General features: G+C 44.2%; 1 protein-coding gene across 2 annotated transcripts in view; it reads left to right on the top strand.

The window, feature by feature from the left end:
* VCL (vinculin) overlaps window positions 1-23,085 on the top strand; it is a 99,877-nt gene extending 76,792 nt beyond the window's left edge. The window contains exons 13-22 of one of the 2 annotated variants that reach the window (XM_024740976.1): window positions 1,437-1,565; window positions 5,252-5,401; window positions 7,369-7,477; window positions 8,605-8,907; window positions 10,514-10,638; window positions 11,979-12,164; window positions 15,808-16,011; window positions 18,045-18,248; window positions 18,627-18,731; window positions 20,983-23,085. In XM_024740976.1, coding sequence (XP_024596744.1) covers window positions 1,437-1,565; window positions 5,252-5,401; window positions 7,369-7,477; window positions 8,605-8,907; window positions 10,514-10,638; window positions 11,979-12,164; window positions 15,808-16,011; window positions 18,045-18,248; window positions 18,627-18,731; window positions 20,983-21,129 — 1,662 coding nt within the window. In that variant the 3' untranslated portion in view covers window positions 21,130-23,085. The remainder of the gene's footprint in view (window positions 1-1,436; window positions 1,566-5,251; window positions 5,402-7,368; window positions 7,478-8,604; window positions 8,908-10,513; window positions 10,639-11,978; window positions 12,165-15,807; window positions 16,012-18,044; window positions 18,249-18,626; window positions 18,732-20,982) is intronic. The other variant, XM_024740967.1, reaches the window with a different exon arrangement.
* Window positions 23,086-23,895: the final 810 nt, after the last annotated feature.

The following is a 23,895-nucleotide window of genomic DNA, read 5'->3' as shown; positions in this document are numbered from 1 at the left end:
TTGCTCCGCAGCATGTGGTTTCTTCCTGGACCAGGGCTCAAACCCATGTCCGCTGCATTGACAGGCGGATTCTTAACCACTGCGCCACCAGGGATGTCCCTCATTACATTTCTTATGCTTACTATTATTCAAAAACTAGGAGGGAGAGTTTTAAAAAAACATAATTTCTTGAGTCTAGGGAAAGTGAAAAAGGTGTGATCAAGAATATTGTGCCACAACTACTGAGCCTGTGCTCTAGAGCCTGTGAGCCGCAACTACTGAGCCTGCGTGCCACTACTGAAGCCCACACGCCTAGAGCCCAAGCTCCGCAAGAAAAGAAGCCACTGCAACGAGAAGGCTGCACACCGCAACGAAGAGTAGCCCCTGCTTGCCATGACTGGAGAAAGCCTGTGCACAGCAATGAAGACCCAATGCAGCCAAAAATTAAATAAATAAATAAATAAATTTTAAAAAAAAAGAATATAAGGAAATCCAGAGCTTATTAAGGAAAAGCTTACTAGTGTGTGATAGCAATTAAAATTGTGTTTCTCAAGCTTCACTCAATCAAGGGCTCTTTCATATTTGTTCTACTATGTATCACCTATACTTTTTTATTTAGTCAGTATTTTTCTTAAAATGGACTCCTTTTTTAAACTTTATTTAAAAGAAAAGTTTATAAAAATCAGGAGTTTGAGTTAGTTATATTTTTTCTAATATTCTATAAAAGAAACACACAATTATTAAAATAAAAACATTTGTCTGTGTAACACCTATATTCATTTCAGATACCACCAGCCAGTGCATGCTACCCACGTTGAGAAACAGTGGGGGTGATTGATCCTTCTTCGAGTATTAATCTAGAATAAAACTTAGATTGGACGAAGTGTGATAATTATGAAAAGGAGTTTTTTCATGACTTCTGAGAATCTTCTGCTTTTGACCCATGTTAAAATAAAAAATGGATTCATATATTGGTTATCAAATTTTTCTAGAAACTTATTTGAAATATCCAGAAAAATTCCATTATTGATTTCTTTCATCTAAATATAAGAAGTTGCTTAGAAATTTGGCACTGCATCCACCAAACAGTCCTTACAGTTACTGTAATTATGTCAGGCTCCTCCAGCACTGGGATTGTTGAGGAACTCTGTCTCATCTCATGGTCTTCTTTGGGCTCAACCCCATGATTCTTAGTATTATTCTTAGGGGCCATCAAGAAAGGAAGTAAGATTTCTTGTTTGGGTGGAACAGTCTAGGGAAATGTGGGTCATGTGGGCAGGATTCACTTCTTACACCTGTTTCATGCTAGCTCAGTGCTTTGTACACAGTTGATACTCATAGCTGATAAAGTTGAATGAAACACCGAATGAATGAATGTGTCAGTGAAGGAAGGACAATGGCAGATGTGCTTTTTGGATATTTCTGGAAATTTTCATTTTTAAACAAATGTTTTTAAGGATCTGAAAGCCCGGATGCAGGAGGCCATGACTCAGGAGGTGTCAGATGTTTTCAGTGATACTACAACTCCCATCAAGCTGTTGGCAGTGGCAGCCACTGCCCCTCCTGATGCACCCAATAGGGAAGAGGTGGGTATCTGAGGTCTTCCATTTCTTCTGTTGGCCAGCCATATGTATATGTATATGTATGTGTATATGTATATGTATGTGTATGTGTGTGTGTAAAGGTAAAATGTGACTGCAGTGTATGTCAGGAGTGGTTGGGAAATTGTGGATGAAGGGTGGAAAGGTAGAAGAGGGAAGAAAGGCCTTGCCACTTCTTCTTTCAGTCACCAAGTATGTCGCTTAGGAATGTCTTTAGGACATGTCTTCACTTGCAAGCAGTAGAAGACCTGACTATTAGAGATGAAAACAAATGGGCTTTATTTTCATCATATAACAAGAAACATGGAGCTAGGTAGCCTTGGCATTGGTTCAGCAGCTTGATGCCATGAAAGCTGGCATCTCTCTGATTTTCTTGATCTTTTCCTCATGATGTGAGTTGCTGATGCAGCCCTAGGCATTATGTTCAAGGCAGTAAGAAATGAGCAGTGGGGGCATTCCAGTCACAACTAGAATAACTGTCCCTCTAGTTATAACCTTCCCTTTAGTGTCCCCTTAGGACACTTTATTCTCCAGACAGAAGTCAGGGCAATTCTTTTAAATCATTTGATGTCATTCTTTTACTCAAACCCTTCAGATTACTCCTCCCTGTCCCAGAGTGAAGCCAGAGTCCTTACAATGAACAGTAAGGCCAGTGATGTGCTGGTAGACACAGGAAAAAACAAAACAAAACAAAAACAAAAACAAAAAGGCCCTGATTTGTAATGTTTGTTAATTTCCATGATGTAAATATTCCCATGATGGCTGTTTCAATGTGAAGTCACTGTAAGCAGAGTCGGGAAGAGATGGGCACATTTGGCTCTTATGAGCTTGTGTGAGTTGGTACCAGCAGCTTCGTCACACCCACTGCATCTGGTCCGCCATCTACTTGTCTGACCTTGTGTGGTGCCTCTCTTCCCCCTCATGCTCCTGTCTCTGCATTGATCTTCTTGCGTTGTATTCCCAGTATTCCTTGTTTATGTTTGTATGTTCTAACCTTGGGGCCCTTGCTGTTGTTCTCTCTGGTCCTTCCACAGATAACTGCAGGTATTGTTCGCTCACTTTCCTCAACTGTCTACTGAAATGTCACTTTGGAGTCACCACCTAAGATCGCAACCCCACCCCAAGCCCATCCCAAGAAATTCCCTAATCTCCATATCCTACATTTCTCCTTTGTGTTTATCAACACTTACATATTTACCTCATTTTCCTCACGTTAGCATGAAAGCTCCACGTGGGCAGGGATTTTGTTTTGTCATTACTTTATTCCCATTTCTTAGAACAATGTCTGACACATCCTTGGTGCTGAATAAATGAAAGTAAATGCTCACCCAGAAATCCTCCAGGAGACTTTTGTGTATGTCTCATTGGCTAGAATGCTGTCACATGGCTGCCTCACTGCAAAGGAATCTAGGAAAGCAAGTATTTGGTTTTCCATCCTCTATAGTATTGGTAGTGAAGGAGAAAGGGTTGGGTCAGGCACCCAAGACAATGTAGAACTGGTGAGCAGACGTTTATGTTATTCTTATTTGCTAATGACCCCCATTTTCTTTCTCTAGCCTAGGTTACTGGGCAGTTCAGCTCATGGTCCCCTTAGGCTGGGTTTTCATTCCAGACATCTGAGTGTCTGATGAGCAGACAAAACTGTCTGCTGGTAATCTCTACCTAGATGCTGCATGGGTACCTCAGCATGTGTTGTCCTCCTGTTTTCTTCCAGCTGGAAATTTGTGAGTCGCCATTGACTCTTCCCTTCATCTTCCCACATCTATAAAGTAAGACAAGCTAATTTGATCTCACAAATAACGTCTTGAATTCTCTCTAATTTCTATTCATGTTGCCACGGCTCTAGTTCTGATCCTTGTTCCCTGCTGCCTTTATAACTACACAGCTGAGACTGGTCTTTGAATCCATCACTAGGGCACAAATAAAATAAAAATACAGATCTGACCCTGATATTTTCCTGCTTAAACCTTTCAGTGGCCCTTCCTTTTCACATAGGAGAAAGCCAGAGCTCTGTGATCTGGCTTCTAATACTCCCTCTACCCCTGTTTCCCACAAACCCCGCCTCTCAGTTCATGCCCCAGCAATACCTCATTGCTTATAGTTTCCTGTGTACTCTGTCCTTTCTTTTCTCCATGTCTTTGTTCTTTCTGTCTCTCTACCTAATTATTGTCCCCTTATCTCTTTTGGCTAATTTCTGTTTATCCTTTATTCTAGTATCCTTTACTTCCTGGATAGTCTAAGTGCCTTACTTTTTCCTTCCAAGTATCAATGCTTAGTTTTATTATTGCACATAGCACACAACTATTGTAGGTATCTGTTTATGGGCCTTTTTAACCCTGCTAGTATGTGAGATCCTTGAGATGCAGAAATTATGTCTTATTCATCTTTGTATCTTCAGCACCTGTTCCAGGGCCTGGCACATAGTAGGTGCTCAGTACAGTTTGGTTGAGCGACAAGAAAAGCAAGCTAAGCAGTTGGGTAAATCAGAGGGAGCAGCAGACATAGACTGGGGTTGAGATGGTGAACCAAAGTTAGCAAAGCCTTATAGATTCAGAGTGGGAGACCAGCCAAGGAAAGAAACAAGGACTGAGGCCAGGAGAAGAGGACCAGGGGGCTAGAGATTTAGGAAGAGATCCTGAGCATTAAATGGCAAGAACCCAGCTGGCTGAATCCAAACAAGAGGTCAGAATGGGGAAGAGACTTGTGTGCATAAACATAGAACCCTGGCAATGAGACTGGAGCCTGCTGTTGGACCAGGAGACCTTCAGAGATTGTCTGCTGGGAGCCAGAACTTGTCTCCAAGTATGGGCAGGTAGACCTCCAGGAGGAGGCAAAGAAGAGGGTAGATTCTGCCAGGCAGTTCCTAATGTGCTCTGTGTATAATATAAAGCTCGCCCAGGGCTGTTGGATATACCTTGCCTCAAGCATCAATTCTAATAATGTGATCCAAACAAATGACAGAAGAACTTTTGTCGTCTAAGTTAAATTGTCCCCTTCGTGGTATGTGACCTTGCATAATATCCATGTCGAAGAAGAAGTTAACTTTTTAACAATATGTGAACTGAATGAACAATTCAGTAGATGGTTTTGCGTTTGGGGTGATGGAAGTCAGCCATCCTTACCCTTGTGTCAGGCGTGGGTGTGAGCACCAGCTATCATTTTTCCCATGGAGGTCAGGGGCAGAGCTTTTACAACATTAATGGTAATGGGATATGTGAGGGAAGCTGCCCTGAGGAGGCTGGAGCTCTGGTTAGGACTCTGGATATTCTTGGCCTTTAATGCATCCAGCCACCTGCACTGGAACCTGGAGTAGGTTTTTCTATACTCTTCAAACTAGGGGATAAGCCTTTTGTGAACAGGGATTATTTAAGTCTTTGGATTCTGTGAACTCCTTATTGCAGACTGCACAGTACTGTACGTCCTGTTTGCACCTGGTAAGCATTGACTCATTCAACGGTCTGTGTGCGCTTGCCTGGATGCATGTGATGCTTATGGCCAAACCTCTGAGGAGATAACGGCAAGGCCAAGACTCAATGTGACTGTTGTCTTATTAACTTGTAAAGTCTTTGCTGAAGCAGTTGCTGCCTCTGCTTAAAGAGAGACTTTTTCTTAGGCTGCCTGACCCATTTTATTGCAATAAATTTTCTTAATGTCTTTGTTTGTTCCTCAAGGTATTTGATGAGAGGGCAGCTAACTTTGAAAACCATTCAGGAAGGCTTGGGGCCACGGCAGAGAAGGCGGCTGCTGTTGGAACTGCTAATAAATCAGCGGTGGAAGGCATTCAGGCCTCAGTGAAGACAGCCCGAGAACTCACACCCCAGGTGGGTTTCACTCCCCCTTCATCATGTCAGTACACACCATATTGAGTAAAGGTTAATTACAGAACAGTTTCTATACATTTTTGAACACTTACTATAAAATATCATGAAAGAATCCACACATACCCTTAATGTCTAAATCATTTTTATATTGTTTGAATTTTTTACAGTGATCATGATTAGTTTTGAAAGTAGAAAAAACTAGTAAAGCACCCCCCCTCCCACGCATAATTAGGGAAAAATTCAATAATCTTGGGAGGTTAGTGTATTTTGATTTTAGAGCTTATGCCTTTCCCCACATCTCTTTGATGGTATTTTAAAATTTTTAGATGTGGCCATAATTTTTCTTTTTTATTTAATTATATAACCAAGATGTAGCTAATGTACTGTAAACAGAATATTGGAAGAGTGGGAACAAAAGAAAACAACTTGGACAGGAATTAAAGTTCCAGTACATGATACATGTTCTTAAAAGATCTCTTCAACAACCTTTAGTGTGATGTTTGTGCATTTTTTTCTTCCAATAAAATTACAGAAAATTCATTATCTTTTCATTCATTTATTCAGCAGGTATTTCTTGAGTGCCTGTGGTACATTAGGAACTGTCTGGGCTTTAGAAATCTATGATACTAGATTTGGTGGGGAGCTTGTAGGCAGAGACAGGGGAAATAAGCTTGTCTCTTAAGTGTTCAACTTTTGCCAATGTGGCATGTTAACAAGTTAGATTCTCTTGAAAAATCATACTTGTCTAGCTTTTTAGAAAAAATGTCCATAAAATATGAACGTGTCTAACTTTCCTTAAAAATTTCCATAAAACATAGAACATAAAACATAGGATTTCTCTGTAAAACTGAGATTTCTAAAAAAACAGAAACAGAGCACTAGGCTTAAGACACTAACTATGGAAAGAGCAAGGACTTTGGAGACAGATCTGGATTCGAATCCTCTGTCACTTTGAGTTTCCTTGTGTAAAATGGAGATAATTCCTTCCTAGTGGATTGTTCTGAGGATTAAGAAGATGCTTGTGCAGCCTATAACTTATCAAATTCTCAGTAAATGTTAGTTCCTTCCCCAAGTGCTGCAACTGACTAGCTGGGAGCTCTTGAGCAAGTCACTTAAATTTTCTGCGTCTTGGTTTTTGCAGCTGTGAAGTGGAGAAATTACTGTCCTTTCTCTCTCGCAGGCTTGTTGTGAGGCTTTAGTAAGACAGTGGATGTGAAAGCACTTTGTTAACTGTAGACAGTTATTATTATTTAAAGGAACATTTATTTATTTATTTATTTATTTATTGGCTGCATTGGGTCTTCGTTGCTGCGTGCGGGCTTTCTCTAGTTGTGGTGAGTGGGGGCTACTCTTCGTTGCGGTGCGTGGGCTTCTTGTTGCGGTGGCTTCTCTTGTTGCGGAGTACGGGCTCTAGGCGTGCGGGTTTCAGTAGTTGTGGCATGTGGGCTCAGTAGTTGTGGCTCGCGGGCTCTAGTGTGCAGGCTCTGTAGTTGTGGCACATGGGCCTAGTTGTCCTGCGGCATGTGGGATCTTCCCAGACCTGAGATCAAACCCGTGTCCCCTGCATTGGCAGGTGGATTCTTAACCACTGTGCCACCAGGAAAGTCTGACAGTTATTTTTAATAAATATTTATAAATCTGTTTTAAGTAATCTTTAGTATCATGCTTAATGGTGCTTTTTAAGATGAGGCTTAAGTATCTGTCCGTTTTGTATATGTTCAGAAGTATCAAGCAAACACCCGTTTACTTTGTCACTTTATTACCTTCTTAAAATCAGGCTGTAACTGTAAAATCTTTTGTGAGGGCCCATTCTGGGGAGCTGTTTATGAGACCAAAACTAAAGTGCTTGGTCTGAAAAGAGACTCGCCGATTTTTGGCCTTATAGTGCCACCTGTAGGTAAAGAGGGGGAAGCTTTGCTGAAGGTTTATATTTGAGTGGTGTTTAAAGGTTGTTTTGTCATTGCCAGGTCGTCTCAGCGGCTCGCATCTTACTTAGGAATCCCGGAAATCAAGCTGCTTATGAACATTTTGAGACCATGAAGAACCAGTGGATCGATAATGTTGAAAAAATGACAGGTAGAGTTGTGTGCAAAATTCTTCCTGTCTGATCCATGAGACTGAGAAACTCAAACAGGACCAGTTATGTTACTCAGCTGTAATTGGATAAAGGGACCGTCATGTGCTCGACAGTGTACTTGGCCCTGATTAAGGCCGCTGAGCAGCAGCGGCTTCTCATTCAAGCCTTGCAACTTTGTCCGAAGAGAGACTCTTTGAGTCTCTTTGATTTTAATGTGGCCCTCCCGGTGTGATGTTTATTGTTACAGCTCCTATCTTCTCTGAATAGTGTCTTTTCTCTGTCTGAGCCAGAGTTTGGTTTCAGAGGCTGAGAGGCGGTGTTTGTGGATACAGTAAGTGTCCCTGTCATTTTCAGCAGGTTCACATTTCAAGGAACCACAATAGCTACCATTTAATACAACTTGTCTCAGAGTTTCCTCCAACTTATCAACTACGTAGTTTTTTTTTAAAAAAAGGAGAAACCAACAACTGACAAACCTGTGTCTGTGCGATAGAGGTGGCACCTCTGAATCTTCTTCATTCTCTTTGGAGGGAGGGATGGGAGAGGAAGAGATGAGGAATGTAGGCTCTTCGGCTTCCCTGCAGAACCTGCTGGGACAGGGGTCCATAGCAGCCAGAGATGAAAGTGGAGCTCCTGAGGTGTCTGAAGAGAGGTAACAGAAACAAGAAACAGGCTGTTAGGGTTATTGGAATCCTCTGCGTGGCTCATCTTGGGCACTACAAGCTGCCAATAAGCAACAGATGGCTGGGGAGTGAGACGGGAAGGGAGAAAATACTGTTAACAGATAATGTGGTGCTGATGCGGTGAAGGTTTCAGACGCAATCCTTGTTTCCTCCTGATGTCAAAGCGTTTCTGGTTGTCTGTGGTAGATACAAGAAGGCTGGTGACCACGGTTGGTATAAATGCTGTGAGTCTGTATGGCCTCCTGGGCTACATTCTCACTTTTTTTTTTTTTTTTACAATGGTGATCACCTGGAAGCTTTTGATTGTGTAAGAAGGGTTTTGAGCTGAAGGTGAGAATTATGGGTGTTGTACTGTCACATGAGAAATTTGAGTGGACAACAGGGTTTTGGAGTCTCTGTTCTTCTAAAATAGAAACTAAATTCCATTTCTGTTCTCCGGACAGGGCTGGTGGACGAAGCCATTGACACCAAATCTCTGTTGGATGCTTCCGAAGAAGCAATTAAAAAAGACCTGGACAAGTGTAAAGTCGCCATGGCCAATATTCAGCCTCAGATGCTGGTCGCTGGGGCAACCAGCATTGCTCGTCGGGCCAACCGGATCCTGCTGGTTGCTAAGAGGGAGGTGGAGAACTCTGAGGATCCCAAGTTCCGAGAGGCCGTGAAAGCCGCCTCTGACGAATTGAGCAAAACCATCTCCCCAATGGTGGTGGATGCAAAGGCTGTAGCAGGAAACATTTCTGACCCTGGTAAGCAATGCATGGTGTGGTTCACCTCAGCTGAGAGGTTAATTCAGGAAGCTGACAGGGTGGGGAGAGAAGATGCACCCCACAACCATGACACAACCTGGGGGCAAAAACTACAGATACTTAGTTTGAGGATACTATATTAAGCTTTTTCTGTTCAAAATATGTTGGACAGAATATTTTCTGCAATATTGGCAGGGTTATTGTAAGTTAGTTTCTCTGTACCAACTTCCTTGTGCTTTTTTTTTAAATTTATTTTTTATTTGTTTCTGGCTGCGTTGGGTCTTCGTTGCTGTGCTTGGGCTTTCTCTAGTTGCGGCGACCGGGGGCTACTCTTCATCGCAGTATGTGGGCTTCACATTGCTGTGGCTTCTGTTGTTGTGGAGTATGGGCTCTAGGCACACGGGCTTCACTAGTTGTGGCTCGCGGGCTCAGTAGTTGTGGCTTGTGGGCTCTAGAGCGCAGGCTCAGTAGTCGTGGCGCACGGGCTTAGTTGCTCTGTGACATGTGGGATCTTCCCGGACCAGGGATTGAACCTGTGTCCCCTGTATTGGCAGGCGGATTCTTAACCACTGCACCACCAGGGAAGTCCCTCTGTGCTTTCTTAATGTCTGATTAAATAACTCCTGGTCTTGTTTAGTCATTATTTTGGAAATTTCTCAAAAGATGCATGATAACCAATTTATCAACCATTTAGCTTATGTAACTGGCATACCTTCTGCTTTTCTTAAAATGCTTTTTCTCTGGACAACATTCTTTATTTCTGTCAAATCTGGAAAGCCTAAGTTAACCTGTGGGTCTCCTAGGTCTTGATCTTGATCCTACACCAAAGAATTTGTGTTTTCTTTAGCTGAATTTTGATCATATTTTCATTACTGCTAAAGATGTAACCACTCCTTTTTGGTTGGAAACATCTGAATTCCTTCCTCCTGTGAGCCTTTAGTGTTTCTAGCCTCTTCTATGAGTAGAATCCACTCAGTGTGAGAGAGTGGGAAGGAGGGGCTGCCCTGTTCGTCCCTAGCCCAGGTAAAATCTTACTGGTTTTCTCAACCCACCATCACTGAAGATGTGCTCAGTTTCCTAAGTGGAGTTTCTAATAGTTTGAGTAGATTCCTTTAATTCTGGGTGACTGGACACAGTAGCAGCAGCTCAATGTAGGGGTTAATATGCTGAATGCCAAGTGGAGCAAAGGAGTAGGGAGAAAGGTGAGAAGTACTCCAGGGAATGTGTGCCCCATCTGAAACTTGACATCTCCTCTGTTCTGAGTGGGGCAGGCTTATCTCTCGACTGCTTTATCATGAGAGGTGATGAGCACCACCTGAGCCCAAAGTGTTCCTGGCCCGGCAATGTGCTGGCTACTTGTTAGCTGTACAGGCAAGAAGGCACCCTGAGCACTACAGGGATCAGCTGGTTTGTGCCACTTTTGACTCTTTGCAGGCCTCAGGGCATCTGCCTGGCTCTTACCTCCCTTCCCCTTCAGTCACTGCCTGTGCTGCTTACTGGCAGCTTCATATCCAGCTTTTGTTACTGGAAACCAGTTCTTCTGCTGGACAGACAGTGCTCCAGGGCACTGACCTACCCAACTGAAAGTGAGGGCGTCTGTGTTTAGGCCTGCAAAAGAGCTTCCTGGACTCGGGATACCGGATCCTGGGAGCAGTGGCCAAGGTCAGAGAAGCCTTCCAACCTCAGGAGCCTGACTTCCCGCCTCCTCCGCCAGACCTTGAACAGCTCCGAGTAAGTAAATTCAGAGAGTTTGGGAGAATTGAGCAGCAGGGTGTCGGGACTGTAGCAAGAGAGAGGTAGGCTGTTCTGGAGCCTCGGTCACTAGGTAGCTTTGTTTAACTTTTACTTGAAGCTCAGTCAGAGGCACAACTCGACTTTCATTCTTGAATCTGGCCGGGTATTAACCAAGTGCTTATGCATGGCGTGTGCTGGGTAAGTGGGGGTCTTTGGTGTTGGCCTGCTCTGATGGGAAGTGACTGGAGCAGAGGAGCTGGCTGTGGTAAGTGTGGATGTGATGAGTGATGAGTTAGTGGGGCAAGTCAGTGAGGAGTGGGAAAATAATCTGCACAGTTTGTGGTGAGAATTTATGTGTTCCCAGTTGATGATGACAAAACTGAGGTGGTTAGACTCTTGTGTACATTCTTCTTTCCTTCATTTGACTTTTTTTAGTAACAAAATTAATAAAATCCTTTTTTTAAAAAAAAAAGTTAATTTTTCCCTAACTATATTTTAAATCTTTTGATGCCCCACAAAGTACCATGAATTTTTTCTTCCATAGGTAAATGGTTTAGGGGGAGGAAAGCTGAGCAATAGCTTGCAGATACAAATCCTAGAATCAGAAATAGTCATTATTTTTAGACATTTTCTCTGACAGTATTGGAAATAGCTTGTCCTTGGGAATAGCTTATCAAGGCAATAATTTGATTTACTGTCCCTGATATACTTTCCCATATTTAAGATCCCAAATTTACTTTTCCATATTTAAGTTTCTAAGTTTGTTGAGGACAAAATCGGGTCACTGTGCCCATAGCTAATGAACACTGCTTCCCTAGCCTTCAACGCTTCTTTTTTGATTTGACTTGATTCTTTTCAGCTGGGCTGTTGGTGGGTGGCTAGGGAGGGCTATTCTGGGGCATGGATTCTTATGTGATCAACAGAGTCCTGACATTTGGAATCAAGAACTTAGAGGTCATTTGGTCTAGATATTCCTCATTGATAAACCCTTTGAGAAACCCAAGGCCCAGGGGAGAAGTTGTTGCTTATGCAGCTGCCCGTCAACAGAGTCAGGACCAGAACTTAGATCTCCTTTGAGGATCCTTGGCCCAGTAGGGCTGTGCGTGCCTCCCTGGGATATGTCCAAAACAGTAGGTGCTAACTTTTTGTGGAGAAAAAAGGAAGAAAATATGCTTCTGTTGAGATTGACACAGGTGGTCCTTATGATCAGTGTTGGATGGTCTTAAATGGAGTGAATGTGGGTGGCTTTCTTGGGGATGCTTTTTAAAGGAAAGGAGAGAATTCTGGTGGGGAGTAGTTCCTAGAGCTTTACTTACAACCTGGTAATTCTTTCTTAGCTGACAGATGAGCTTGCTCCTCCCAAACCACCTCTGCCTGAGGGTGAGGTCCCTCCTCCCAGGCCCCCACCACCAGAGGAGAAGGATGAAGAGTTCCCTGAGCAGAAAGCTGGGGAGGTGATTAACCAGCCAATGATGATGGCTGCCAGGCAGCTCCATGATGAAGCTCGCAAATGGTCCAGCAAGGTAAGTAATGAAGCTCTTCTTGTTGAGAAAGGATGAAGAGCCATGTACACAGCCCAGCAAGTCTATTTGGAAAATCACCCTCTCTCTGCTTTGGTTCCTGTTATTGCCAATAGCACAATCCTCTTCTTTCTTGTGGTTTAGTGAGATGTTTCTGGTACTTGATGGTTTCTCCTAGCAGCTAAAGTGAGAGCTAGGATACCTTAGTTAGAGATGAAAGTTCTTTTCCTTCTGTCCTCTAGAGTGTCAGCTGCCCTGATGCTGGACATTTGGTCTCTTAGAAATTGCTCTTCTTTCTTGGGGTCACCGAATGTTTTTAGATGCTCTCGTGCTAATTATCTACACTGCAAACATGGCACAGTCTTCTGTAGGCTCTGCTATAGCTACATGAAATATTTGCATTTTCCTTCTCTTTTCTTGTAGAAGCAGGTAGATTGGTGTCTTAGAAGCCATGTGCCTTTTCCCTTTCTCAGAATCATCTTACCCCTCAACTCAAGACAGCTCCAGGCTAACTCCTACTAAACAATCTGGAAGTGTAAATATTAACATGGTTGGTGAAAATTTGGATGCTGCAGCAGTCATGCCTCATGAATGATGAAAAGTGAGTGGTAGCTTTTCTAGACAAGAGCTAAATATTATTGTTAACCCTGCAGTGGAAGGTGGTTCTAAGTCAGTTCTAAACTGTTTCTACCATGAACCTACATCTTTATTCCCAACATCTATTGGACTTTGTTCATTTCACACCTTCAGCCACCTCAAGCTCTTGTATTGAATGTAGTTCCCCAGGGACCTCCTGCACATGCAGCTGATCTTGGGTTTTTTCAGGCTGGGAATTTGACCTTGGTTTGTTTGTTTGTTTTCTTTTTGCGGTACGCAGGCCTCTCACTGCTGTGGCCTCTCCCATTGCGGAGCACAGGCTCCGGACGCGCAGGCTCAGCGGCCACGGCTCACGGGCCCAGCCGCTCCGCGGCATGTGGGATCTTCCTGGACCAGGGCACGAACCCATGTCCCCTGCATCGGCAGGCAGACTCTCAACCACTGTGCCACCAGGGAAGCCCTACCTTGGTTTTTTAACTCTGTATTTTTCTGCACTGTTAGCTGTGAGCCCACGTTCCAAGAAGGAATGGTGACCTTGCTGGTGTTGGACCTGACCCGTGGAATCACTTACAATCATATCTCTCTAGCTGGGGCATGCACACCCCTGGGACCATTAGCAGAGTCCCAGTGCACATGGGGAGTGGGGTGGGGGTGATAGTGAAGGTTGGTTTTACTCAAAGATTTTTTTTTTTTTTTTTTTTCGGTACGCGGGCCTCTCACTGCTGTGGCCTCTCCCGCTGCAGAGCACAGGCTCCGGACGCGCAGGCTCAGCGGCCATGGCTCACAGGCCTAGCTGCTCCGCAGCATGTGGGACCCTCCCAGACTGGGGCACGAACCCGCGTCCCCCGCATCGGCAGGCAGACTCTCAACCACTGTGCCACCAGGGAAGCCCTACTCAAAGATTTTAAAGAACATATTTATTTGTTTGTTTGTTTGTTTGGCCGTGCCACGCAGCTTGTGGGATTTTAGTTCCCTGACCAGGGATTGCACCTGGGCACCCGGCATTGAAAGTGCTGAGTCCTAACCACTGGACCGCCAGGGAATTCCCTAAGGAAAATTTAAATTTCTTTATAAACCCAGATACACTCTAAGTTATGGATGTTAAAAATAAAAGTACAAAACATTTCAAATCTTTATTTCTTACACTCTTTTCTGTTATATTGATATCTTGCCCACATTTTTTTTTTTTTTTGCGGTACACGGGCCTCTCACTGTTCTGGCCTCTCCCACAGGGCCCGGACGCACAGCCTCAGCGGCCATGGCTCACGGGCCCAGCCGCTCCACGGCATGTGGGATCTTCCTGGACCAGGGCACGAACCCGTGTCCCCTGCATCGGCAGGCGGACTCTCAACCACTGCACCACCAGGGAAGCCCCCACATTTTAAATAAATATACTTTTGAACTTAAAAAAAAATAACACAGATACATTGTGCAGTGGAACACAAAATATACATGAATTTAAAGACAAACATAAAACTTAAGGGGCAGACAGCATTGGCCTACATGCTTATCCCACTCTGCCATTTGTTGCCAAAAATCCGTAGGTCTGACTGTCTCTGGAGGTTTGGAGCATCTGGGGATTGCTGACTTTGAGCTGTGTGAAGTCAGGAGCTATTTGAACCATGTGTGTTTAGGGAGGACGGATGGTGGTGTTTGTGTATCTGTCGGTCTGCTTTGTACTTTGGGACTCTGAACCCCAACAGAAATGGGTTGGCCTCTCCTCTAAGGAATGGGGGTGAGTTGAGTCCTGGTTGAGACAGTTTAGGTGAAAGGATTTAGAAGGTACCCAAACCCCTTGTTGGCCCTCAATCCTCCAACTTAATAGTCAGTGTTTGGAGGCAGGCTTCCTGTGCGGATTAAGACTTTCAGGAGTTGTAGCAACCTCAAATAAAATTCCACACAAACTCTTACTTCCTCTTGGTTAGATATGTTTGATATAAAGAACCTGTGTTTGCCATTCTTTATATAAGTGGTTCGGCTTCATTGGGGCAATTCCTTTCATTCTCTTTCCCCCCTTAGCCTATTTTCAGCATCTGATCTCTCTTGCTTCCTTCCTGGCCTTTCAGAATGCCCATCCCTGGTACTAAATTAATTCTCTCCCCCATCACGGGTCCTGTTTTCTCATGGGCACCAGTTTTGAGCTCCTCTGAACTCTGCTTTGGTCAGTTGACAAGTCCATGTGTTATCTTATCTGTGAAATATCAATAAATTGAGTTTGGGGTAAGTGCAATTGGAGAGATTCAGGGTATACCCGAAGAACAGCTTTCTTAGTCGGCTAGTTGTGGATGCAATGTGAAATTGTGAAGTGTTGTCTCTGTAGACCTTAGGGAGAGCTGCTCTGAAGTGTGGGTTTTCCCCTAGGTGGTTGCTGGATGAGATGTCTTCTTGAGGCTCCTTCTAGCTGGGTGATTGTGGGGTATTGGATAAGTCCTCTTCACTCACCATTGTGTTTTTCTTGCCTCTTTCCTGGTTTGATATCTGTTGCCTCAAATTTATCATTTTCAATTCTGGAAGTTTTAACCCCTGAAGGAAATAATCTGTGTCTGGCAGCTGCAGAGCTGACCCAAGACACTTTCTGTTTCCTGGAAGCTGTAGAACAGTGTTCATATGAGCCAGCAGTTGTTCACATTGTTCTGTTCAAAGCAACTTGTGTGGTTCCATTTACTTTTTCCCTCTGGATTCCTTTTAAAGTTAATAAGTTACTATTGTTTGGTCGTTTGGCTTCTCAAAAATGTTCTGACCTGAGAATTACTCTTTGGTAGTAAGTGTATACAAAAGGAATGCCACTTTCTTTCTTTGTATAAATAGTTCTCTGGAAACCGTTTGCTACTGGCGTAAGCGTCTTTCCTTTACTGTGAACAGGCCGGTGCCGGAGGCTGAGAATTCCCCCTTCTGTGGAGCTTGGTTCATCTGACTCCTGGAGAGTATCCATTTTCTTTCCCATCCTAGGCAAACTTTGGTTACTAAACCGGCTGAAGCTCAGTTGCCCAAGCCCTACTGCTCTTACTAACACTGTCCCTGTTTCTCACCCTTCCTGCCATCGACAAAGCCGGGTAACCCAGCCGCTAAGGTGGGTGTAAGTGCTGTAGCTGAGGCAGATGCGGCTGACGCTGTTGGGTCCCCTGTCCCCCCTGACATGGAAGACGATTACGAACCTGAGCTGCTGTTAATGCCATCCAGTCAGCCGGTCAACCAGCCCATTCTGGCAGCGGCTCAGTCATTGCATCGGGAAGCTACCAAGTGGTCTAGTAAGGTACTGATTAGCGCCCCCAGCTGGGGCTGCTCCATATGCATCTGGCCATGTGCAGCCTTGACACATTGCATCACTCATGATCTGTGCGGGTCCTGTGAGTCTGAGCCGGGCGGGCGTCTGTCTGTCTGCACCTTGTTGTTAGGACTGGCTTCACAAGTTTGATAGGTCTGCTGATGCCAGATTAACTGGACTGCATTTATGTTTGGGAGTTAGAGAGAGATGGGGTCACTTTTTGAAAGGATTCCTTTTCTTACTGATCTTGTGGCCCATATTGGAACCTTAAACCCCTTGGGAAGCCGTGGATGCCTCTCAGTGACTTTCAGGTCAGGAATCATTGTAGACCATTAAGAGGTCATCTGGCCTGATCACTGGACTTTGCCTGTCCCCCACCTATGCCCCCTTCTCGCTGACCTCTCACTGTTGGCTCAGGCAGAGTTGATCAGCGTGACGAGTGTTTCTGGGGAGGGCTGCTTGCTGTCCTGCACTTGGCTGTGGGGCAGATGCTGTGGGGCAGATGCTCCCTTTATGGGAGCCCACGGGGAAGGGGGCTTCACTGACTGGCTTGTTCAGGGGTTTCAGTGGGAGAGGGGGTGTGAGTGGGGAACAGATAGCGCTCAAGTCTGCAGGACAGGAACCAGCGGAGCTTTGGCCTTAGGGAGTGGGGGATGGGGGCAATCACTTTTTTCCCTTTGAAGGTGGCATGTTGCAAGAAGAAAGGGTTTGAAGAGCGATGGGTAATAAATAACTAACCCTGGCACTACACTGTCCTCTAACCAAGGTCATGAAATCCTGGAATGATCCCAGGTCTGCACTGGAAGAGGTGGGCCCAGCCAGCCTTGTCTAACATACCCCTATTCTCATGAGTTCTTCCCATGCCTGTGTTCTCTCTGGCCTCAACTGCTGCCCAAGATGTTATACACCCTCCAGCGTAAAAGATCAGCCACTTCACGGTGCCTGTGGAGGTTTCTCACAGAGCACCCTGCAGTGGCATGGTTTGTGTATGTCTCACTGCATTGTCTAGAAATTGTAAAGCGTGAGGGGAAAAATGCATAGAGCCTGGCCTTGCCTGGCCTTTTAGGTAGTTTTGAACATTGCATTTGTTATTTTTGGTTGTTATCAGCCAAAATATCAGCCTTTTGAAGGCATAAAGTAAATTACTTATACATTTCCTTATTATGACCCATGAGGGTTTTAGTGAACCAAAATGCCCAGTGTAAGATAAACTGCTGTTAGTTGGAGTGAGGGTTGCATTTACGGCTTGACTCACGATTTTTATTTTCCCAACGCCTCCCCTGGCATCCTCTTAGCTGTGAAGGTTTCTTTAATTGAAGCCACTTAGCTGAGAGGACTGAAGAATTGATTCTTGGCCTTTTTAAATGTGAAAAATTAAAATAATATGTTCCTTTAGGCTGAGAGTACAAACAAGAGGCAGTAGAGGGAGGGCAGGAGCAGACTTAGGTCAGAAAAAATTTTTTTTCACCAAGGCTAATAGTTACTTGGTTTAAATTCTAGTTCAGCAGCGACAATCATTGGCTGCTGTTTGTAACAAGGGTAAGGATAAAGAGGATGATTTCAGCATCTGGAAAGGCTCATCTGTATTTTTCCCTTCAGGCCAGCTGTACTGCTTTCCCCCCACAGAAAGGAAAATGCCTGTTTAACCAACTTCTTGGGCCCATCCCCAATTTATTGACATGATTAACCTGGAAATGCTGAAATTGCTTGTTTAGTGCTATGCCTGGGGCTCACATGTTGCCCTTTCAGATTAATATCCAAGTCTTCCTTTTTTGGTCCGGTGATCTCTCTCTCTCTCTCTGTCTCTCACTGAGTGCTGGGGTGAGTACCCTGGTTCACTCTTCTGTTTATTTCTCCTGTGCTGTATCTATATCACTCAAGAATAGTCTGTATCTTCTTCTCACCCCTCCAGAGGGCTGCTAGAGCAGCAGGCTCCCTCCTCTCTTCTCTGTGCTTCTACTTCCTTCCCTAAGTTGGCCAGAGTATGGGCTGAGCTCACACTGTATCTTGCTTCTCTCTAGGGCAATGACATCATTGCAGCAGCCAAGCGCATGGCTCTGCTGATGGCTGAGATGTCTCGGCTGGTCAGAGGGGGCAGCGGTACCAAGCGAGCACTGATTCAGTGTGCCAAGGACATAGCCAAGGCCTCAGATGAGGTGACTCGGTTGGCCAAGGAGGTTGCCAAGCAGTGCACAGATAAGCGGATTAGAACCAACCTCTTACAGGTACTCAGGAAAAGTGTGTGTGTGGTGGGGGGGCAGGGGGTAGGGTGAAAAGCAGGAGAGAGAAAACTGGGTGAGCAAGGAGGAGGTACTTTAGAATGGGAAGAAATAGCAGAAAGGGGAAATACACATGTGTATTTCGGAAAGACAGATACAGGCAAGTTTATTTCTGAATCAAATGAAAGAATTTTAATGCTTCCATGTCTGGACAGAGGGACTATACTGATCCTAGGGGGAAAACAATTGGAATCCTGCTGCTGATTTACTGAATGCTTTCTGCATGCCAGCCACTGAGAATACAGAGGTGAATTAAGTCTCGTCCTCAGGGAGCTTGTGGATAAGAAAAACAAAGAAACATACTAAATTAAATTTTCTTTTTAGGTATGCGAGCGAATCCCAACCATAAGCACCCAGCTCAAAATCCTGTCCACAGTGAAGGCCACCATGCTGGGCCGGACCAACATAAGCGACGAGGAGTCTGAGCAGGTATGTGCTTCTGATTTCTCGCCAGCAGCTTCTATTCCACTTGATAGCAATTCAGTTCAGCCTTGAGGAAATTTTAACTGTGAAATGGGTATTCAGTATGTAGGATGGAGTCTTCAGTTCTCTCGGAAGGGCATCTATGTTGGAGAGATCAGAAATTTGGAAAGGGAAGTAAAAAGCTCTTGTGCAACTCTTGTCATTTTACAGATGAGAAATTGAGGCCTTGGGAGGTTAAGTGAATCAGCAGCAGTTAGGACTCTCTATTCGGTTCTTTTCCTCCCTGGAATAGGTTTGGCTCTCTCGAGGCCTCCAATGCCTGTTCAGTCCTGCTCACTCTATCCTTCTGGCTGGAGAATTTCTGCTTCCTTGTTCTCTGGGTGATAAGTACCTCAGGGAGGATGAATAGTGTAGGCTTTTCAGGGGCATGAGGTGGTTAGGCCTGTGCTGAGGCTGAAGTGACATCTCAAACGAGGTGCTTCTCTTTTGATTTCTTTGACAGAGAATGAAATAAAGATGGTGGGAGTGTTTGCTTAAGTGTTTCTTGTATGTATCTTGGCAGTCAGTTTTTTCTCTCCCTGCCTCCTGGGAACGTGGCTCAGGTCTTCTCAGAAAGCCCTCATTTGAGCACCTCTTCCTCTCATTTCCTCTCTAGTAGGCTCTGCTATGAGCCAGACTTAACAATTTCTTCTTATGGAAGGTAGCACATCTTTTGTTGAACTGCTCAGACAAGGCTCATCATGCAATGGGATATGTATGTGGCACTGTATTACATACTATGTAGGGGAGTTAACAAAATACACATAATCCCTCTCCTTGTCCGGGCCAGGAGATAGAGGATAGGAGCACTTTAGAGGAACAGGGAGGCTACTTCTCTTGGTATCAGTAGTGCTACCTTAACTACCATGGTTTAATTCAACAGCTCTCACCATAACCCTCTCTTCTCCCAAACCATGGGAACTGGATTTTAACCTTTAACTTCCATGTGTTCTAGGCAGGGTTTGGGCACTAGACTATTTTGTGTCATGTGATCTCTCCTGCCCCAAGAAAAGGAAATAGAAAAAACAGGGAAGAAAGGGTAAGACTCAGAGTTTCCAACCTTATCATTTAATCAATTAGCCAACAAAAATGTATCTTGGGAGTATCTACTATGTTCCATTAAATATTCCAGTTAAAAAAAAAGAAAGAAACAGTGTGGTAGAATGGAAGAAACACAGGATTGCAAGTCAGAAGTTTTGAGGCTCATCCTGACTGTTGTGTGAGTTGGGCTGGCAAGTCTCCGAATCACGCTGGGCCTCAGCCTCTTTGTTGACCAAACTAAAAGATTAACTGATTGGGAATTCTAGTCCATAGTTATGCCTCTCAGAGCCCAGGAACCCTCTGAAATTGCATGTACAAATTTTGTGCACGTGAGCAATTTTTTCTGGGGAGAATCCACAGCCTTCATTAAACCCTCAAAGGGTCTGTAGCTCAGAAATATTTAAGAATTAAAAAAAAAATTACTGAGTTAATGGATTGATAAGTTAGTTACTAGTGTGATCTCAGTCCTGTATTTTGTATGTTTACAAGATTTACTTATTTAGATTTTCATGGATTTATAAGGTGGTTGGTTTACTTGGTTAGTTTTTCATGTGTTAATTAAATGTTTATGAAATGCCTCGTGACAGGCACTGACGTAACACTAGGGTACAGCAGAGAACAAAATTGACCAAAATTGCTGCCCTCGTGGAACTTAAATTTTAGATAAAACATCAGATAAACAACCTAGGTAAAACATACAGTACATCAATTAGTGATGATGGTAAGTTCTGTAGAGAAAAGTGAAGAAAGAATTGGAGGATGAGGCATGCTGGGAGTTGGGAAGGTGGTTTGTGATTTAAAATAAGGTGAGCAGGAAAAGCCTCAGCAAGGTGACAACTGGGCAAGGATCTGAAGGAGGTGAGAGGTGAGCCATGGGATACCTGGGGGAAGAGCATTCTAGGTAGAGGGGACTGCAGGAGCCCGAGGTAGGGGCTTGTTTGAACACCAGGAAAGGAGTATACACTAGAAGCCACCTAAGGGTACAGTATAAAATCAGTGATGGTCCAGTTTTGGGTTCTTTTTGGTGATCCAGCTATAAACCACCAGTGATGTGACAAATACAAGGGATGCCAGGTACAGGTAGGGTAAACTGCATTGCATTCCTGGCTTAAGCCTGTTTCAGAGGCAGGGCTCCATCAGCGACTGTGAGTAATGGAGAGCTCCTCTTTCCTTACAGGCCACAGAGATGCTGGTTCACAATGCCCAGAACCTCATGCAGTCTGTGAAGGAGACTGTTCGAGAAGCAGAAGCAGCTTCAATCAAAATTCGAACAGATGCTGGATTTACACTGCGCTGGGTTAGAAAGACTCCCTGGTACCAGTAGACACCTGGTTGAGCCTGGCTAACACAGAAGCCCCTGCTGAACAGAATGAAAATGATCGGAGTCCCAGGAGCCACCCAAGATTACTGGGGGGTTGAAAGCCACATCTTGGCCTGACATAACAGAAAGGAATGGGGCCTCTTCACATTAGAAAACATTTATACTCTTGTCATGGACACTTTGAAATGTGTCTCCTTATAAAGCCTATATTCTCGACCACGGCTTTACTTGTGCACACTCTGTCCCAATAGGCAGACGGGGTTTCTAGCCCATGGACTTCACATAAACTCAGAATCCAAGAGTGAACACTAGCCAGACATCCTGTTCTGCGCTTGTTCCCTAAAGGACAGTTCTCTTTCTGTCCCCGTCTCCCCATTCTTTCCGCCAGGCTCCCAAGACCCAGGGCCCAGGCACGTCAGTTAAGGAAATCACCGTGCCTCCAAAATTTTTTGGGCTTTCCATGTTGCTGCTGACCCTGCCTGCCTTCCCTGGCTGTGCTACCTTGGTCCTTTTCAGGAGTGACCTTCGCTGTTGCAGGGGAAGGTGGCCTCTGGGGAGCCCCAGCATGTGGGGCCTGGATTCACTTCCTGCCCTTCCCCAATTTAATCCTTCTAGTTTCCCACAGTACAAAACCAAATTTCACTTTGTCAGGAGGAAATCACCAAATCATGTGATTCTGTCTTTACCTCTTTCCAGAGCAATGTCTGTGCTAGGGAAACCTTCCGTCCCATATCCTGCCTCGGCCTGCCAAGGTAGCCATCCCAAGAACACACTGTGTGTCCTGGTGCTCTCTGCCACTGGAGAGGCAGAGTGGCCGGGGCGTGGCCCTGCCCATCCTCCCAGCAGGGCCACTCCCAGGCACTCCACGCTTTGTCACTGCCTGCAGAGATCTATGCTGAGGCCTTATCATTCATTCTTAGCTCTTACTGTTCTTTCTGAGCTGAAATGCTGCATTTAATTTTTAACCAAATCATGTCTCCTGTCCTGGCTTTTGTATTCTTCCCACACCCTTCCTAAACAAGGTTTTAAAGATATATGTTTGTTCTATAATTTTGAAAGATCGTTTTTATCCTTTTGAAATTCAGTCCTAAGAATTGGTGCTTGTCCCCAGGAGTGTCTAATGGAAAGGCAGTCCTGTCTGAAGGACACTGCCTACCTAAGGGAGGTGGTACTTGCAGACTGGAATTCTGGCACTGCTGGGGATGAATCGATGGGAAACAGTCCTCAGTGATTCCTACCTCCCTCAGCCAACAACAGCCAAGCCCCTTGCATCCTACCCTCCCTCCCTAAGTACAGTTGTTCAAAAGAGTAATGGGTATAATATTTAATTATCACCATAGTAAGTTTCCTATTAGCAAAGTGAGAGAAGGCAATTTTTCCTTTCTTGTACTTACCACTGCTAAGCATTCCCCAGCACATGAAACTATATTTCTTCCCAAAGCCAGAACTGGATGAGTAAAGGAGTAAGAACCCTTGCCTGAATGTCCTCCCCACCTCCAGTGTGTGTTAGACCCTAACATCGAATGTGTAAAACTTGTCTTAAGTTGGTACTGTACACTCAGGCTTCCTCTGTTTTCTTTTAACTGATGATTATTTTCAAGGCCCTCAGCATCCTTGTATAGTTGCTTACCTGATATAAATGCAATATTAATGCCTTTAAAGCATGAATCTATGCCAAAGATCACCTTTTGTTTTACTAAAGACTACTTAGAGGAAGTAAGAAAAATCATGTTTGCTCTCCAAGTTCTTCCAGTGTTTTGAGACACTGGTTTACACTTTATGCCAATGTGCTTTTCTCTAATATCAGTGCTCAAGACACAGTGAAGCAAATTAAAAAAAAAAAATCCCTGAATGCTGATTAGACACACTAAAAAATTACATTTATAAGCTAGGATTTGTTATATGCAAATATTTTCTGCCTCTTCTGTTTAAAACAATAAAGTACATTTATATAAATAATGCTTTAAATGATGGGTATGTTATTTCAGCAAGAGCTTTTAGATCAGGTTTCTCCTTTGTTTTGAAGAATAGCCAGTGAAGCTAATCCTCAAAATGTGGAAATTAAAGGTTTTTATTTAATCCAAATATTGTACTGGAAGAAGAAGAAACCAGTGGTAATATATTTACTTAACAAGATCTTTGTAATAAAGGACAACATTGGGGATTATAAACTAGAAGGAGCAGAAGTGACAAAAGGTTAACAGAGGAAAGCAGCCAGATGATATAGATCATTCCCTGGTTGAAGCAGTCCACCTTAGAAGATTCTGGCTGTATGTGGAGGCCATCACTATCCCCTAAGCTAAAGCTATTACATGTGCAGGAATATTGCAGGTTGATATTTAATATTCTAAAGCCCAATACAGAACAAAAGGGTTGTCAGGGATCCACCAGAGTTATGAGGCAGAGCTAGCTTTCGGGCACATATTCCTCTTCTTGCTTGAGGAAGCTCTAAGAGGAGGAACAGGTTCTTGAAGTAGAGCTGGGACATCAGTATTTTTGCCTTATTTTCTAGATCTGAAAGTGGTAAATATCACTAAAGGGGGATAGTACTGCTGACTACATTTATCACTGCTTTAACATAGAAAAGTTGCTGACTAGGGAGGCAGATTCCAGCTGTCTGAGTTAAAGGGAACTGTCCAGAGGTACTGAATTAGCTCAGCAATATCTGAAAACAGTATTCGTGGTCTCATTTTTTCTATTTACCGTATGCTCACTGGTGCTGCCTTCCTGCTGCATTATAGTTTTTCTCAAGTCAGATGACTCTAAGGA

This window comes from Neophocaena asiaeorientalis, unplaced genomic scaffold, assembly GCF_003031525.2.
Source record: "Neophocaena asiaeorientalis asiaeorientalis breed wild unplaced genomic scaffold, Neophocaena_asiaeorientalis_V1.1 scaffold484, whole genome shotgun sequence".
Taxonomy (NCBI): Eukaryota; Metazoa; Chordata; class Mammalia; order Artiodactyla; family Phocoenidae; genus Neophocaena; species Neophocaena asiaeorientalis.
This window is presented reverse-complemented; position numbering and strand designations above follow the sequence as displayed.